Consider the following 18017-nt stretch of genomic DNA (forward strand, 5'->3'; position numbering starts at 1 on the left):
TCTGCTTCTTACTTCTTTGTCCGACCCGGGGCATCAACTGGACCTCAGCATTCACACAAAATAGGGGAGTTCTATCGCCTCTTTCTAAACGAGTATTTTTGGCTGCTCAAGATGAAGGTACAAAAAAATGGTTGATTTATCATTGTTGGCGTCGTTAAAATAATGTTATCTTATTTTACGGTTAGCTAGAGCGTTTCACTCAGTCTTTGCGTTTCCATAAAATACGCATATCCCTTTGAGGTTTGGTATCGGCGGATAGACACTGCTTATCCACATTTCAACCACACGTGTGTTGAAACGTCTCATCATTGCCTGAACTGAGGCAATTAATGCAGCCTACTAACAATGTAGAAAGGACGATTTTGCATGAACCGAGAACTTCAGATTTCTAACTAGCAAATTATGTCGTCGATAATATGGAGACAGTTGTCTACATTTTCATGAGGATCTCGCTGAAAATAAGTGTTTTTGCCAAGTCAACGAACTAGATTTCGCCACCCCCTCGTGGTCCCCGTCCCTCCTCCCAGTCCTGCCTTGGAGGGGCTAGTGACGAGTGGTTTGGTCCTTTTTCGTGTCAGATTCACATCAACTAGCAATGATGCTTCGACATTTTCTAAATGTGAGGTAAACTGTTGGCATAGCTTGCTAACGTTACATATCAATGTAAGAAAAGGAGGGCCACTTTAACGAATGCATCAATCAAACATTAATTTAAGCCAGTGAGACTCGAATTTGAAGACGGAGTCCCTCCGACCCTTTCCCCCGAACCTGGATATCGGAATGGTGGTAAGTCATCATTTTGTTTCATTTCAGGCAGCATATGTCTGTAGACATGAGGATAGTGAAAAACGTTGTTTATTTTGGCCACAGAACGTGCTAGCTAGTTTTTCGTACCACGTCTGTCACAGATAACTAGTCTGTGTGGCAAACTGAAGATGCTGGTCAGTCCGTTGTTGCCATTAGTTACAGGGACACTGCTGAACCCTATCACTGCTTCGCTCAAGTCATTTGACATGGTTATTGTCCTTATCTGACCAACTAATAATCTTATAGCTAATGTAATTCAGCCAGATCACATGTGGCTATACCGTTTGTTAGCTCAATTTAGCTAGCTAACTATTTATGTTATTTATTTCCTCTAGTTTGCTAGCTAGCTAACGCCAATTAGCCACATCGCGCGCCCCTCCCTTGAAATGTAAGCATGAATGGCGGTGTCTGTCAGGCAGGGTGATTCGGTTTTACGGGGCATTCATCACTTGCCTTAATACGAATAGTTACGTGCTGTCTACAACGTGTCATCGTTTAACACAATCTAGCAAGGCTAACTAATATTATTATGATTGCCTTGTTACTGTTGCTAGATTGCCAGCTCAAAACAGTTTTGAAAACTGACCATCTTTTGTCTATTCCGACCAGGGCTTCCATTTAATTAATTGCGCGCATGCCACAGTGATAAACAGCGTGCAGCTCTTAGCCTACTAACGTTAGTCTCAGAACAAAGGCACGGCATACTACACTAATGTAGCTAATATGATTTTAAATTAGTTAGTACTAAAGAAACTAATGTTATATGCGCAATACAACGAATCTGTTTCCTATTGTCTGGGCTGCAACGTTTTCAGATATAAGATTGTTAATGTCCCTATCCTCGGCGTGTGTATACAATTACAGTCCAATGGGAAAACAATCGGTTCCAGGTAACTGTGCGTCAGCGTGATGAAGTATCACTTCAGACCGTTTCAACGCTGTGCTGTCGTCTCGCACTATAACATCACTTCACTGACTTCATGGTTTCCTAAGGTTAAAGCGCTTTAGACTCGATGGTTAGTCATAACTGTGCTGTGCAACTTGAAATATTGTATTTGAATGAATGGAGAGATTGGCCTGCCAACTCCATTTTGCTATATTGTCTACTCCCCTGGAGTTATGCTTCGTTCACGTGCTAGTCTGAACTATGAAACTCGGAAATTTCCGAGTTCCTTGTTCTGACTAGCACGTGAACGTGGCATTATTCTTACATACATCTGTGTTTGCAATAGACATGGGTTTTGCATACCAGTGGAACAGGTCGTTCTACCAGAGAATAGGGTGGTTTATGATCAGAGGACACAAATCCCCCTCCGTCCATGAGTCTCCTGCTCTCAAGACTGACAATGAGTAATCTGGGTTAGGTCCCAAGACTGGCTCTTAGCCACAGCACAGGGTATTTCTGTCATTAATGATCAGTCCATCATTAATCTACCCAACTGCAGTGGACCCAGTATGTTACAGCTGAAACAGGCTGAACTGGTGCTTAGCTTCAGATTATGTCACCAAAGTTTATTCTTACATTTGCGTTTTACATTTATGTCATTTAGCAGACGCTCTTATCCAGAGCGACTTACAAATTGGTGCATTCAATTTATGATAACCAGTGGGTCAACCACTTTTTTGTAAAGTTTCTTTTTGACTATACATTACATTTTCTGTGGAAAACTAGGAATAGCCAGGCCTATTTTATGTTTCTTTATTCTCTCATGCCTGGCCAAACAAGGTATGTATGTCATTACTGTTTTTTCCTTTATGGAACTAAATCTTATGGTCATCATTGTGGCTCTGTTGGATAGACTCACTGGCTTCAGATAGAAAGTTGGTTCCATGTTCTAGAGAAGCATTTCTGTGTTGTCAGTCCTGAGTCTAATGCTTCGTTCAAGGATATAGTTTAGCCTCCATCTCACAATCTCAAGACCCATTGGTTATGTTTACCTCCCTAGTCTGAACCCTTTCCAGTATCCTTGAACGTTGTCATTCTGATTCCATGTCCAGCTGGTGTAGCTTATCTTGGCCTGCTCTCCCCAATAGTCAGTTTGAGGATTAGCTCTGCCTCCAGTGTGAGCAGCAGTGGGCGATCAAGGTGTTTAATTACAAACCCAGCATCTTCATAACACTGTCTGGCAGGAGCTGTGTGTGTGTTTCAGAGATTGAATGAGACTAAGACTGAGGGCCTGAGACAGACAGTGTGTGTATACCATACAGAGACTGAGCGACTGAGACAGAAAAAGACAGTGTGTGTGTCTTTCGAACTGTTTGTTTACAGCTGTTGGATGGACTCAATGGCTACACACCTAATTGATTTCGATTGAATTGTCTCATGTACGGTCACTTGCAATGTCCGGAAAGAGGAAAATCAATGCAGACTGATGGTAATGTTGTGTTAAGAGAATGTTAGGCTTGGAGATTACGTTTGCTGAGCAAGAGTTATTCTGTTTCCTTCGCGTTGTTGGCACAGTGTGCAGCCAGTTGCAGTTCAATGTGTGTGTTTTTAATGTACGTATTTGGATTTGTAGTAAGACTATTATAAAGATAAGGCTTCCGTTGCAGCACAATTTAACCTATCCCAGCCCCAACTGAACTCAAATGCCAATTGTTTTCAACACACTTGATTTAATGTAATCGCTCCCCTGTGATGCTCACTTGCCAACAGCAGAACGAAACGTTGGGCCTGTAGCTGCCAACAGCTGAATTATAGGGGGGGTCTTACTGTACAGAAAGGAACTCAATAATAATAATACGTCCTTTCTTTGTATTTATGCATCAAGTCCCATGTTAGAGTTGTGTTGCTCTGATGTGCTCTGGCTAATTTAATCCTATTGAAGCTTGTTCCCAGCTGTGGTCCCTTCTTGCACCCCTTGATGGCCTGAGGTGGTGGGGTGGTAGGGGAGTGCCTTAGTACACACTCACTCACCCACACAGACATACTCCCTCCCTCTCCTCGGCTCACCAGCGTTATTATAACAAGAAAACAACATGAGAGGAATGGTGATTTTGATGTTTGTCAGAATCAGCACTGCTGTTACGTAACCTCACATTCTATTCCTCTATTCCCCTCCCCCTCCTCCTCTGCCACTTGGGCTGCACAAATAGCATAAAGATGTCCTCAATGCACAAATGCAATCAGGTAGAGATAGAAAGAGACCCTAGACAGGAAGATGGAGAGAAAGGTAGAAAGGAAAGAGAGAGAGTTGGACAGCAGGGGCATGCCCACCAATAATCTTCTCCATCTCTCCCAGCTTCCTGTTTACTGTGAGGCCCTCCTACTCCCCTCCTCTCTCTACCCTCATATATCTTGCTCTCTCTCTCTTCCCTAGAGATAGACACCTGTGTGTGGATCTGCCTGTAATGGAGCACAAACACAGAATACACACACACAAATCAATGGCTGCTTACTGACTCTGTAACACTAGCTGTTCTGGCCACACCTCCTCTGTCATTGGCCACTGGTTTGGTTCCTCACTGATAGACCATTATTTTATCACATACCGTATACTGAAAAAGGAAACAAACATGGCTGCATTAACAACAACATTCTGTCACAAAGCAAGCGGTGTATGTTTGAGCTGAAATGAGGATGTGGAGAGACCCATGGGGGGAATGGTTTAGGCAGCGCACAGCTCGTTGTCAGGGGCGACGGTCAGACAGTCCTCCTGTGTGCTCAGTGCTTCTGCTCTTCTCTACTTCCCCCTGCATGTGGACTCACCATGAGGACAGATATTTAGAAAGATCTAGTTTGACAACCTCTGAGCACTACTACGCCTATTGTTTGTCCTGTGGGATTATTCTGTGGGATATTATTCAAGCAGCTCGCCAAAATGTGCATGCTGCATGTAGCCTAGTGTAGGCTATATTACGGACTCATAACCCCAAACGATACGCAATGCAGATCAACACCTCAACTAGCTGTCTGCTAGTTTTATTGATTAAATTAAAAGGCTTTTTTCCTACAGTGATAATGGTGAATTTAATTACCGCTAGGCTACAACCTGGGGGCTGTCTGGCTGAGCATGTTAACGTGTTGAGCATCTCTCAAGCTGCTCTCAAAGCAGGCCCTTTAGAGAGGTGCTGCATCTCATGTGAGCCATCACTATGTTATTACCAGGCACTAACTGTTGTACCTCCTGCCATGTTAGGTTTAGAGAGGTGAGCTGAGGAGCTGTACGCTGAGCTAAAGAGGCCTGACTGGGGACACCAGCCCTGTCCCTGACCCCTTTCCCAGGGCCTAAAGCCTGAACGACTGGAGCTAGAGAGCTGGAGCTGGGTTCACAGTGCTGCTGCTGACAGCTTGGGGCCAAGGGGCGTCACAGAGTCCCGCCTCAGGCCGGAGAAGGTCTGATCTGGGCGAGGGCACTGCCTCACACCCTGTCACCCCTCATCTCCCCTCATCTCCTCTAACGTCCTCATAGAGGAGCAGCCAGCACCAGCCACGCCCAACGCGCGCGCGCGCGCGCGCACACACACACACACACACACACACACACACACACACACACACACACACACACACACACACACACACACACACACACACACACACACACACACACACACACACACACACACACACACACACACTATACTCTTTAATGGGTGCTTAACATTAGATCTCTGTGCTAATACTGTGTAGGATCATATATGGTTTATTTACAGTACGTTAAGCTGTATACAAACCTACCACTTTCCTCCCTTCCCCTCTCACTACTCTGTCTGTTTTGGCCTGGAGGCAGGAATGTGTGCTATGCCAATATCTGTTTGCCTCATGGATCACCCTTCTATCTATGACTTACAGTACAGTCAGTGCCTACATACTGGTTTTGCATTATGATTCATATCCTGGTTGTCCAAGCCCTTATACAGCAGCTTGAAGAGAGACTAAACAGACAGTATGCCTGCCTATGCAGTACACAGACACCAAGTCACTATCCTGGAGTGTAGCCCTCTGTCCGTCCATATACTCAGCCGCTATACATGCTAGCTCTATAGTTTCAAATCTTTCATGTTGCCTTGACATCCTCCACTCACTGCTGAAGCATGTCTTTAGAACCCTTTACCATGGCTAGCGACCTTCCTTGTGCTTCCCCCACCAGACCTCGGCTCCACATATGGATGGTTTTTTTCTGTTAGTGTTTTCATTCAGCCATTCTTCCTTTCCCTCATTCCTTTATGGTTTTTCTCTCTCTCCGCTGCAGTCAGATGCTCTGGGTGCTAGCTGGCTGCCTCTATAGAAACATCTGTTCTGAAGCCATACCAACACAAACGGCCCCCTCGTCCACTGTCCCTCGTGTCTCGCTACACACACACACACTACACACTTGTCCACAACAGTCGGTTTTCTGACGAATTCACCCGCTTTCTTTTTCTATCCTCCACTTCTTCTCTCTCTCTCTCTCTCTCTCTCTCTCTCTCTCTCTCTCTCTCTCTCTCTCTCTTTCTTTCTTTCTTTCTTTCTTTCTTTCTTTCTTTCTTTCTTTCTTTCTTTCTTTCTTTCTTTCTTTCTTTCTTTCTTTCTTTCTTTCTTTCTTTCTTTCTTTTCTTCTTTTTAGTCTCTTCTCTCCCTCTCTTGTGTCTCTGTATCTCACGTGGCTGCAGCTGGGATGAGGGCAGTGTTTGGTGTTTAGTATGCTGCCGGTGGCTCTGTGTCTTTCCTGTCGCGTGGAAGAAAGAGGACGGAGCTCCCAGAGCGGCGCTTTTTGGGTAGTGGGGGGTGACAGGGGGACTGTAAGAGGACTGTCTGTTTCCCAGGGACCCTTTTCTGGAATGTCCATGATAGAGCCCACCTTGCTCCATTCTTACACAGCCCTGACCCTCCCCAGCCTTCCATGTCAGCAAGCCTTCCCTATGGCTTCCCATGCCAACTCGGAGAGGATTTGTGGGGGCAGCAGTGTTTGCTGCATTAGCCTGAAGGAGTACAGGGAGGGAGGGACCGGAGTGGTAGATGGGTGAATGCGGTTCCTTTTTTGGGGTGTTGTTGGGGGTTGGGTGGGATCTATAGGGGGTGAGGGGACGGCGGGGCATGGCTGAATGGGAAGGCCTGTTTTGTTCTGTGAAATGTCAGAGGGTAGTGGGGGGGCTAACGGAGCTCCCCCACTACCCTCTGGGTGTAGGGACTCTGATCAGTCCCTACACCCAAACGAGGACATTGCGTTCATCCACCTCTGGCCTGCTGGCTCCCCTTCCTCTGCGGAAGCATAGCTCCCGCTCAGCCCAGTCAAAACTGTTTGCTGCTCTGGCACCCCAATGGTGGAACAAGCTCCCTCACGACGCCAGGACAGCGGAGTCACTCACCACCTTCCGGAGACATTTGAAACCCCACCTCTTTAAGGAATACCTGGGATAGGATAAAGTATTCCTTCTAACCCCCCCCCCCCCCCCCCCCCAAATTGTAAAGTGGTTATCCCACTGGCTATAGGGTGAACGCACCAATTTGTGAGTCGCTCTGGCTAAGAGCGTCTGCTAAATGACGTTAATGTGCCCTTGAGCAAGGCACTTAACCCTAATTGCTCCTGTAAGTCGCTCTGGTTAAGAGCGTCTGCTAAATGACTAAAATGTAAAATGTAATTAGAAACACACTCCCAGTAAAGTTTTATTGAGGCTGAGAGACAGAGGAAGCACCCCTCTGGTACACCTCTACAGTGTTAGTGATGGCATACTACATCAATAAACAAGGGGCCTAATGTTGCGTGAAACATGAAAAGTAATCATGTGCAGTCTATCGTTGTGTTGTGACTAGCTAGCTGTACCTCACTGAGTGTGTTTACATGGGCCATTGGGCTGTCAACCTGCAGAATGACTTGGCCTCTGGCCTCTTGTGTCTAGATCCAGACTGATGCTTCTCCCCAATCCCAGTCGCCAAGCTCCTGTCACCGAAGTAGCCCCTGGATTTGGAAGGATTTGAACAACACAACCCCCCCGTGTGTAGTGTGTCTGTCGTGACAGATCACCACTTGTAGCCACCACTGTACTTCGCCCACACTGGCCCATTCACTTCACACTGGCCCATTCACGTCACACTGGCCCATTCACGTCACACTGGCCCAGCCGCGACCACTTGCAGATGATGACAATAATGAAAAGAGCAGATTTGTGATGTCGTTCCTCCTCACCCCCGCCTCCGCCGAATTCTCCCAAGACCCGTCTCCCAACATTACCCACTTATTCAGTCCTCAGAGAAAGAGGGGCTGACACTTCTATTACACTGGGTCGCTACGAAAGAGAGGAGGGAGAGAGTGAGCATGAAAGGACACTCTTTGAACCTATTCTTCCCTCTGGAGAAAGAGGGAAGGAAAGAAGGGTGGAAAAGCGTGGGGGATGCTCATTGCCCTCTTTCATACAGAAAGTGAGTGAAATGGAGGAGGAGGTGTGAGAGAAGCAGGGGATGGAGCATGGAGGAGTAGCAGGGGGAGTTCTAGGCCACAACAAGCAAAACTGTTGGAGCAACTGGGTTACTGCAAACAGACATTCACCTTTTGAGCTGTAGCAAGCATGTCCCTCAGTTAGAAACCAGAAGTAGTCAAGTCTTCCACTTATCTATGTTTGATGGAACATGCAGCCAGGCTTCCTCTTATGGGTTTTCCCATTATCATCATCCCACTCAACCCAAGCCAGACCCAACCAACCCAACCCAAGCCAGACCCAACCAACCCAACCCAAGCCAGACCCAACCAACCCAACCCAAGCCAACCAACCCAAGCCAGACCCAACCAACCCAAGCCAGCATTGTGCTGTGACCTGAAGAGGACAGACCCAAGACTCCAAGGTTGGAGTGGGGGGTTTACTGACCGTGGGAGACAAGGGAAAATAACAAATGGCTCTTCTTCTGCTTGACTGACCCACTATCCTATTGTCTTCTTTTGGGGTCAAGATCCAGGACACCTGCTGAGCCTCAGAGAGCAGAGAGGCAGAGACAAAACAATCATCGTAATCATATCTAGCCAGGGATTTAGTTATGAGAGATTTGTCAGGATTGATTTACACAGAGTGGTTTTGAGCTTGTTGCTTTTTAGTCATCATAAGTATATGGTGCATATGTGTTAAATCTCTGTCTGTGTGTGTGTGTGTGTGTGTGTGAGACCCACTTTACTCAACACACCTACGGGCATGAGAGGGTTGCTGGCCACTGTCGCCACCTCCTTCTGTGCCAAGTTCAGGGTGCCCGCCATCTGTAGAGGAATGAGAGAAACACACTCATGTTGCTCACACACCCCTGCACACACACCTTCCAGTTCCCCCCCACACAAAGTCAAGCACATTTGATCCTGCTTAAACCCTCTCAATCACGCAAGGATAGTAGTAGTTGAATCAGGCTTTCACCATTCTTTTTCTTTCCCTGTGAGAGAGACACACACACACACACATTCTCTAGCATGCACGTCCACACACACACTCTTATCCTCCTCTGACATCCTGTCTACCTAAATCTTATCCATGCAGTCCTTTACACACAATCTCCCTCTCACGGCCTGACATGCAAAAACACGCTGCGTTACCATAGCGATGCTGCCCACATGACTGAAGATCTCGGCAACTGTTGGTAAGGCTCTGGCTGACTAGAAAGCATGGAGCCTCACTCCCACATCATCAACGTCTGCTCTGCACAGACCAACAGGCTGCCCACTGACTCTAGTCTACATTTTAAACACACTCAATGCCTGAGACTTAGTAAGCTTCATCGAACAGCCCCACTCATGTGTGATTCATAGAGTAGAGTAGGCCTAGCCGAACTCCCTACATTTACTCAGTCTAACCATGTGACTTGGGACTGTTGGAGGAGTTGAATGGCAGAGGCTATTGGAATTATCATTGGACAGATTCACTTGCAGAGAATTCCCTCCTCCACACACACACAAATCAATGGCAAATGTTACCATAGCAGCAGAATACTCCCCATTCCAGAGAAAGCTTCCCTGATACGTTCCTAATGTGCCCCCCCTCACACACACAGCATACCCACTTAGGCCTACTCTAGAAGGAACAAAACGGTCACATTTAACCCATTTCCTCAGTGTGTTGACCCCTGTGTGTGACCCATGTCTGTCTGCTCCTCTCCCACCTCCAACTAACTAGATGAGCCAATCTCCCCTGAGACAGACAGTGTGACAACACTTCACTCTGCTGTAATACTGGAAAGCCCAAGCACAATGATGCTCTCCGTGCTGACAACCTCACAGTATTGGGGTTAGCCTGTTAGAAATGATATGCAACTGACTGACTAATCAAAATACCAAGGGTTGTTGTCAACAAAGAGGAGTATTCAAAACCAGCATAGGCATTTGAGAGAAGTTTCTCTCTGTGGGTTATGGGTTAGATAGCACTATTATAGGGATGGTTTTTTGTGGGAATCAAGTAATCTTTTAATTTTGTCAGGGTGGCAAAGGCTTTCAGAGCAGTGGTGTTGATGCATTGCCTTGTTACATTATATTAGGGCTGGTTGGTTAAGGTTTGGCGCTTTATGATGGAGCGTGAACAGTCAGCCATGTCCTCTCGCTCCAGCTCTCAACACATGCCACTTGGTGTTACAGCAAAGCTCAGTAACATTGTGGATCAAATCCTCAATGTTTTTTTTTTTACCCTCAAACAATTAGGCTAAACAAAAGTCTGACTTTTTCTCCAGAGTGATCTTTAGAGTGAACTCAACTTACTCCAATCCCTCAAGGAAGCAGTCTAGAGTGGTTTGTCTCTTGTCTACACACAATAAGCCTCTTGTATGAAGGGACGGAAATTAAATGTGCTTCCTTCGTTTTCTTTTTCTGTGAAGTGTCGTGACCCCAGTGGGTTGGGAAATGCACCATGTTTATACGCGCTATGAGCCGGACAGTCACGTCTGGTAAGTCTCCTTCTACCCAAACTGTCTGTATGCACCTGTCTATATGTGGTGTGGTGGCCTGTCTGCATGTGTGTAAATATACATATTTGTGCATGCAGTCAACAATTATTACAAGTATTGTCTACCTCTGTATGTGGTCAGCACGATAATGTCTGTGTGTGTCGCTATACCCAGTGTGGTGTGAGTTATCTGCTATTCTTGTAGATATTCTATCTATGTTATATCTGTGGCCTGTACAGTATGCATGCTTGTTCAGTGTTTTTATTTTCCTGATTGTCTCCATGGTGGTCATGTCTCTCTGTGGCACCATTTTCCCACTGTTCTATGGCAATGTTCATTATGGCACATTGTTATGGACCAGAAACTACCCAGCGATGGATGACTTTGTACCAGTGTTGGGGAAGCTACTCTGAAAATATTGACTACTTCACACTGGAAGAGGTTAAACTACACTTAAAGTTACTTTTAAAAAGTAGTTCACTAGATCCAAACTACTTCGTGATAAATTATCATATCTAAATCTGAAAAACAGATCACTCTGAAGTAAGATGATAACAGAATGTGCATATTAAACACAAAAACTGTGTTTCAAGTGAGAATTAGGGAAAGGCTGATGCCAAAAAAGAAAGGAAATTCTTGCCTATTTCACCCATATTTTCTATTTACAAGAAAAGTAGTGTGTAGTTCCAGTAGTTAGCTACACCGCTACCTGGCAAAAAAGTAATTAACTATGTACTAAAACACTACCAAGATTGGAATTTAGTTCAACTACCACCAAGCTACTTCAAAATGTAGTTGTTACTTGTTGAACTACATGTAGTTCACTACTCCCCAACACCGTTTGGTACTGGGTAGACGCTAGTTAGAGCTGGTGCTGAACAACTGCAGCCGCTCTTCCCAAACAACAGATCAGAATTCCGGTTTTCCCGGTCCCTAAAGGAGAGGAGAGGCTGGAATACCAGGCATGCATTATATGGACTGTTGCCGTTGGATCAGGGCACAAACATTCAAACTATGTGGGTGAGATCAGATGAAAGCGGCCCTTCTGAAAGAACCAGGGCTTATCATTTAAAGATGTCTAAACTGAGAGGGGGTTTATATGGCATGCTGGATCCTCTAGACTCAACAGAACACGTTTTCTAGGTCACCCTACTCTACAGTTCTTCTTTATACCACCAAGACTCCCTCCTCTTGGCCTTGTCGACGCATTAAACGTGACACCTTTTTATAGCCCCCTTCTGTGGTTTTACTCTGATGTGGAGGTTGTGTTGCGCTGTATAACTGCCAGTTGTCGCCGGATAGATTAGGAAGGAAACCAATCATTTATATAAAGCGACCGACCGCCCATCAGTCAGTCAGTCAGTCAGTCTCCTGCCCCTCTCACAGAACAGCTGAGAAGCCTGAGCTCTGGCAATGACCCAGGGTTCAGATCGCTGTGTGTGTTCACACCATTAAATATTCAACAGGCAAGTGTGTGTTTGTGCATGTGCGTTTGTCTATGCACACACACGTAACCGCCAGGTATGCTTGGTCCGCTTACCTGTCCCTCTGAGCAGAATGCACTTAGAGGGGACAGTGGTGGCGGTGATGGCTGGGCGGAGGTAACCATGGGAGACTGATGGTGACGGATGGACAGAGGAGATGCATAGCACTGAAGATGGACTACACTAACATCTAAAGAGAACCCCCCCCCCCCCCCCCCACCCCGAAAGGGTTGGGAAGGGTCCTCAATATGTTCAAGAAGAGGAGGATGCAGAAGGTAGAGATCAGGAGAAGTGGAGAGAAAGAGGGCTGCTGTGGAATCAATGAGGGGGTGTGAGAGTGAATGACTGCAGGGGTTATTACCCTGCCTGAATGCCATTTAGGTTTCTCATGTCTTTTGGTTTTGGTCTGAAGAAGACCTCTCTGGGTTGTTGCTGTACAACAATACCTACTAGTCCCTTAAGATTAACGGCTGGTATTGGCCCTGAAGGCTGTGTGTGGATACTGCTCTCTGCTCTGACCGCCTGCCTGTGTCTCTAACCGTCTAGCGAACTGTTGTTTGGGAGCGGTGGCTTCCATGGCAGATCCAGTTTCAGGTGCCTGTTGTTCCATACCGGCTGCCCGTGAAACTCTAGCCTGGTGTAGAGTGAAGAGGGGTGTGGAGTTACTGGAAGAGCTACGACATGGCGTGGTCCGTCTCTACTGGCGCTGACTGTCATGCCAATGCTTTATCTAGCCTGGCGCAACAATTGGATGCTAATGACCTTTAGCATCCATTAATGTACCAGTTGGGTGGTGATGACCTAAGTTTTTAGAATGTTGGAGATGGAATGAATGCATGTTGCAGACAGTCAGTGCAGACTGGATACAGGCCAGGGTTCTTGTCTATAAATACCTTATCCCCTGCTTTGTAATGATGGACTCTCAGCTCGTTGAGTTTCTCTGCAGTTGCCACATTTTCAGAGGGACGGAGTCAAGGCTAAGGGGCCGGGCTGTACTGAGTGCTGAACAGGCACATCTTGGTGTGTGATATGCTCAATGCTGGAGTGATGCAGAGCTGATGTATTCTGATGAAGCTGTGCCCACTTTTAGCTCAGGTGCTTTCAGCCTCTAAGGGTCCCGCTGAGCGCATGCGCACACACACACACCAGGTGGAGGCAGGCTGTTCAGGCGTACTGTTAAGTCAATTTACCACAGCAAGCCTATGCCAGGTGCTCGCTCGCTCGCTCACTCACTCACACAGGAACGGTGAGGGTGGCAGTTGTCCCTAAGCGATTGACCAGGACCAGTTTGGGTTTGTGTGAGTCCTGCTGGGTGAGGTCAGGCCCAGGAGGAGTAGTACTGATTCCTAGGCCAGCACTCTGAGGAGTAATGTTTTTCCCTGGAGCTGCAGTACTCTATCCAGCTCTGCCACTCTGCTTCTGCTTTGACTGAGGAATAACCTGTGAACAGACCAACTGTCCCCAATCACAAGTGATTCACAACTGGCACGGTTTTAAAAGCCCAGGTGGTTTCATTGCTGTATCCTTTAAAGGTGTAGAAGGAGCCCATGACAAGCAGAGTAGTGGAGAATCTGATCTTGAACCTGGCTGGCACCCTTCCAAACCGTATCCAGTCTGATGTTATTGTCACAGTTGCTGTTGGCATGTGAGAGTGAGACATTGTAAGATAGGCCAACTCTCTGAGAAATAGGTTTATTCTCTCACTTATTCAGGTAGAGGCCTATAGCTTTTGGAAATGGGGTTTTGATATTTGATCCCATTTGAGTATTTTAAGAAGAATCGGGAATCGCTCATCCAAATACTTTTAGCCTAATTCCCATCCCATCCTCCCCCCGTCTGGGCAAAACCATTTCTCACTGTCTATGTTGTGAATGGAGATGGTTGTCACATTCATCTCATGTGGGAGACAACCCTGCCTCTTAGTCTATTTGGGACATATTTCCCTGACAACAGACAAATGACCTCCGTTAGCCTCTACCAAAGCCTTATGGGTGTAATATACACTGGTCATGTGAAATATGACTTGTGTACTGTGTGTATACACACAAACACACACACACAAACATACACTGAGAGTGATTGATGTTCATTCCCTCTGGTGGTTGACAGCTCAGCTGTGCTGCTTCCTGTTTGTGTAGGAGTGGGCGTGTTCTGTGTGTTTGCTGTTTGTTTGCATTCATCAGCTGGATAATATGGAAAGGAGGAGGATATAGAGAAAGGGAAGAATAAAAAGAGCGAAAGAGGAGGGACAAATGTTTGTCTTTCGTTCATTTGTGATGATGACGATTACATGGCTGTATGCTGGTTTAGAGATGAGTGAAGGTAGACCTAAAGCCAGAGGGAGAGGAGTGGTGTGTGTGTCTGGCTTGCCGTAGGACCTGTGAACCGTGTGATGGTTAGAGCTGTGTTTCCACCTGCTGTTGAGTCAGTATGAGTCGGTGTGCATTCAGCTCCGCTGTGTGACGGCTGCTGCATCATGCAAATCCTGACAGGAAGGACTGGATACGCGCAGGGGGACAGGGATTTACTAACTAACAGCTTATGTAGGCTGCAGCATGTGAAGTAGAATCAAACACCACTACCACTACTACAGTTTGCTCTTTCCTCTGCAGTGGTGTTAGTTGTGCTTTGTTTGTAAATATTTTCTGCATGTTATGTACTGTAATCAGGAGGGACATCATGGGGCTGAGGAAGTTGCTTTTACAGAGTCAAATCACTGTCAAAAAGGAAGAGCCATGCTGTATAAATATTTTTTAGATGGTGTAGCCTATAAACCATTATTTTGACTGTAGTAACAATCTAGAGATCTCCTGGTTGATGTCTTCTTGAGACTCATGTCCTTCCTATTTCCCCTGGAGACAGACAGACACCATGTGTTCACCATGTAACTTGGCCTGTTGACTGTCGTTTTTTTACTAACTATATTTTTCCTCTCTTTCCTCATCTCCCTCCCTAAGGCTTGGAGCACCGATAATCTGGACACTTCCGGGGAGCCCGCTACCCGCTCCGTGGGCACCACTGCCAACTTGAAGGGGAAGATGAGCAAGAGGTGAGACTGCCACTAAGACTGGCACACTGCCCTCCGGGTCTTAATCATTTCACTGATGGTGGATTGCAACAGTTAAAGATAATTTAAAGAGGGTGGAAAAAGTACACTGCTGACCTGCACAAGGGAAATGTGACTGCAGTGCAGTTACATGACACAGAAGTGGTGTGAACTGTGAACCATTATGCACTGATGGAACTTTGGTGCCAGACAAGGGATGCCAAGCATAGACTGAGAGGAAGGGTGTATATTATATATACTGTAGTATTTCAGGTCCACTATACTTTGTAGCTGTGCCCTGCAATGACAGCACTGTCAGGTCTTAAACAACTTCTGTGGAGACACGGGACAGAGAGATGTTTATACATGAACACACACACACACAGAACTTCAGAACTCCCATTACGGCCCATGCGGAACTGTGAAACAGGAAGTTCCCCAATTTCATTTTCCCTTGGCTGCAGTGTGGTTATTATGTGGAAGTTGACAATGGGAGGTGTGATGGTTGTTGCTGGGATGTGATGTGAAGCTCAGAGGAGTGAAGTGAGTGTTACTGATCAAGTCTGGCCCCGGTCACCGTATTGCCACTAAATAACCACAGGTTGGCATAAACCTAACCACACTGCTAACCCTAATGCCTAACCTTAAATTAAGACCAAAAAGCTTTCATGAATTTTTACAATATAGCCAATTTTGACTTTGCAGCTGGCCCATCTAGCAGAAATTGCTCAGTTCTGCCTGCAGGGCAAGATGAATGACAATAAACATCAAGCTGCAAAAATCACCATGCCATGGCACAGCAGTTGGGAGTAGGGACATGCAAAGCAGTCATGCAACCGTTCTGCTCAGGGTGGTTTCTGTTCAAACGAGAACCACGGTCACTGTCAAGCTCTCATAGCTACAGCTTTGTTTGTCCTGCAGTTTCACTCCTAACCTACACTACCAGTCAAAAGTTTGGACACGCCTACTCATTCAAGGATTTTTCTTTATTTTTACTATTTTTTTACATTGTAGAATAATAGTGAAGACATCAAAACGATGAAATAACACATATGGAATCATGTAGAAACCAAAAAAGTGTTAAACAAATCAAAATATATTTTATATTTGAGGTTCTTCAAATAGCCACCCTTTGCCTTGATGACAGCTTTGCACACTCTTGGCATACTCTCAACCAGCTTCATGAGGTAGTCACCTGGATTTTAATTAACAGGTGTGCCTTCTTAAAAGTTAATTTGTGGAATTTCTTTACTTCTTAATGCATTTGAGCCAATCACTTGTGTTGTGACAAGGTGGGGGGGTATACAAAAGATGGCTCTATTTGGTAAAAGACCAAGTCCATATTATGGCAAGAACAGCTCAAATAAGCAAAGAGAAAAGACAGTCCGTCATTACTTTAAGACATGAAAGTCAGTCAATACAGAACATTTCAAGAACTTTGAAAGTTTCTTCAAGTGCAGTCGCAAAAACCATCAAGTGCTATGATGAATCTGGCTCTCATGAGGACCACCACAGGAATGGAAGACCCAGAGTTACCTCTGCTGCAGAGGATAAATTCATTAGAGGTAACAGCCTCAGAAATTGCAGCCAAAATAAATGCTTCGCAGAGTTCAAGTCACAGGCACATCTCAACATCAACTGTTCAGAGGGGACTGTGTGAATCAGGCCTTCATGGTCGAATTGCTGAAAAGAAACCGCTACTGAAGGACACCAATAAGAAGAGACCTGCTTGGGCCAAGAAACACGAGCAATGGACATTAGACCGGTGGACATTTGTCCTTTGGTCTGGAGTCCAAATTTGAGATTTTTGGTTCCAACCGCTGTGTCTTTGTGAGACGCGGTGTGGGTGAACGGATGATCCTGCATGTGTAGTTCCCACCGTAAAGCATGGAGGAGGAGGTGTAATGGTGTGGGGGTGCTTTGCTGGTGACACTGTCTGTGATTTATTTAGAATTCAAGGCACACTTAACCAGCATGGCTACCACAGCATTCTGCAGCAGTACACCATCCCATCTGGTTTGGGCTTAGTGGGACTATCATTTGTTTTTCAACAGGACAATGACCCAACACAGCTTCAGGCTGTGTAAGGGCTATTTTACCAAGAAGGAGAGTGATGGAGTGCTGCATCAGATGACCTGGCCTCCACAATCGCCCGACCTCAACCCAATTGAGATGGTTTGGGATGAGTCGGACGGCAGAGTGAAGGAAAAGCAGCCAACAAGTGCTCAGCATCTGTGGGAACTCCTTCAAGACTGTTGGAAAAGCATTCCAAGTGAAGCTGGTTGTGAGAATGCCAAGAGTGTGCAAAGCTGTCATCAAGGCAAAGGGTGGCTATTTGAAGAATCTCAAATATAAAATATAATTTGATTTGTTTAACACTTTTGATTCGTGTTATTTCATAGTTGTGATGTCTTCACTATTATTCTACAATGTAGAAAATAGTAAAAAATAAAGAAAAACCCTTGAATGAGTAGGTGTGTCCAAACCTTTGACTGGTACTGTAAGTGAACGCCTACCAATTCACCCAAACATACAGACTGTATACAGGGCTTCTACTAATCAAATCAAATGTTATTGGCCACATGCGCCGAATACAACAGGTGCAGACATTACAGTGAAATGCTTACTTACAGCCCTTAACCAACAGTGCATTTATTTTAAACAAAAAAGTAAAAATAAAACATCAACAAAAAAAGTGTTGAGAAAAAAAGAGCAGAAGTAAAATAAAATAACAGTAGGGAGGCTATATATACAGGGGGGTACCGGTGCAGAGTCAATGTGCGGGGGCACCGGCTAGTTGAGGTAGTTGAAGTAATATGTACATGTGGGCAGAGTTAAAGTGACTATGCAT

The 18017-nt window shown here is 45.7% G+C and overlaps 1 protein-coding gene across 1 annotated transcript in view; it reads left to right on the top strand.

Moving 5' to 3' along the window:
- Positions 1-553: 553 nt before the first annotated feature.
- Positions 554-18017, top strand: part of LOC311116250 (uncharacterized protein) — a 43419-nt gene continuing 25955 nt past the window's right edge. Inside the window, exons 1-2 of the mRNA XM_084157392.1 lie at positions 554-786; positions 15078-15169. Coding sequence (XP_084013518.1) covers positions 781-786; positions 15078-15169 — 98 coding nt within the window. The 5' untranslated portion in view covers positions 554-780. The remainder of the gene's footprint in view (positions 787-15077; positions 15170-18017) is intronic.

This window comes from Coregonus lavaretus (genome assembly GCF_964263955.1).
Source record: "Coregonus lavaretus genome assembly, chromosome: 3".
Classification (NCBI taxonomy): domain Eukaryota; kingdom Metazoa; phylum Chordata; class Actinopteri; order Salmoniformes; family Salmonidae; genus Coregonus; species Coregonus lavaretus.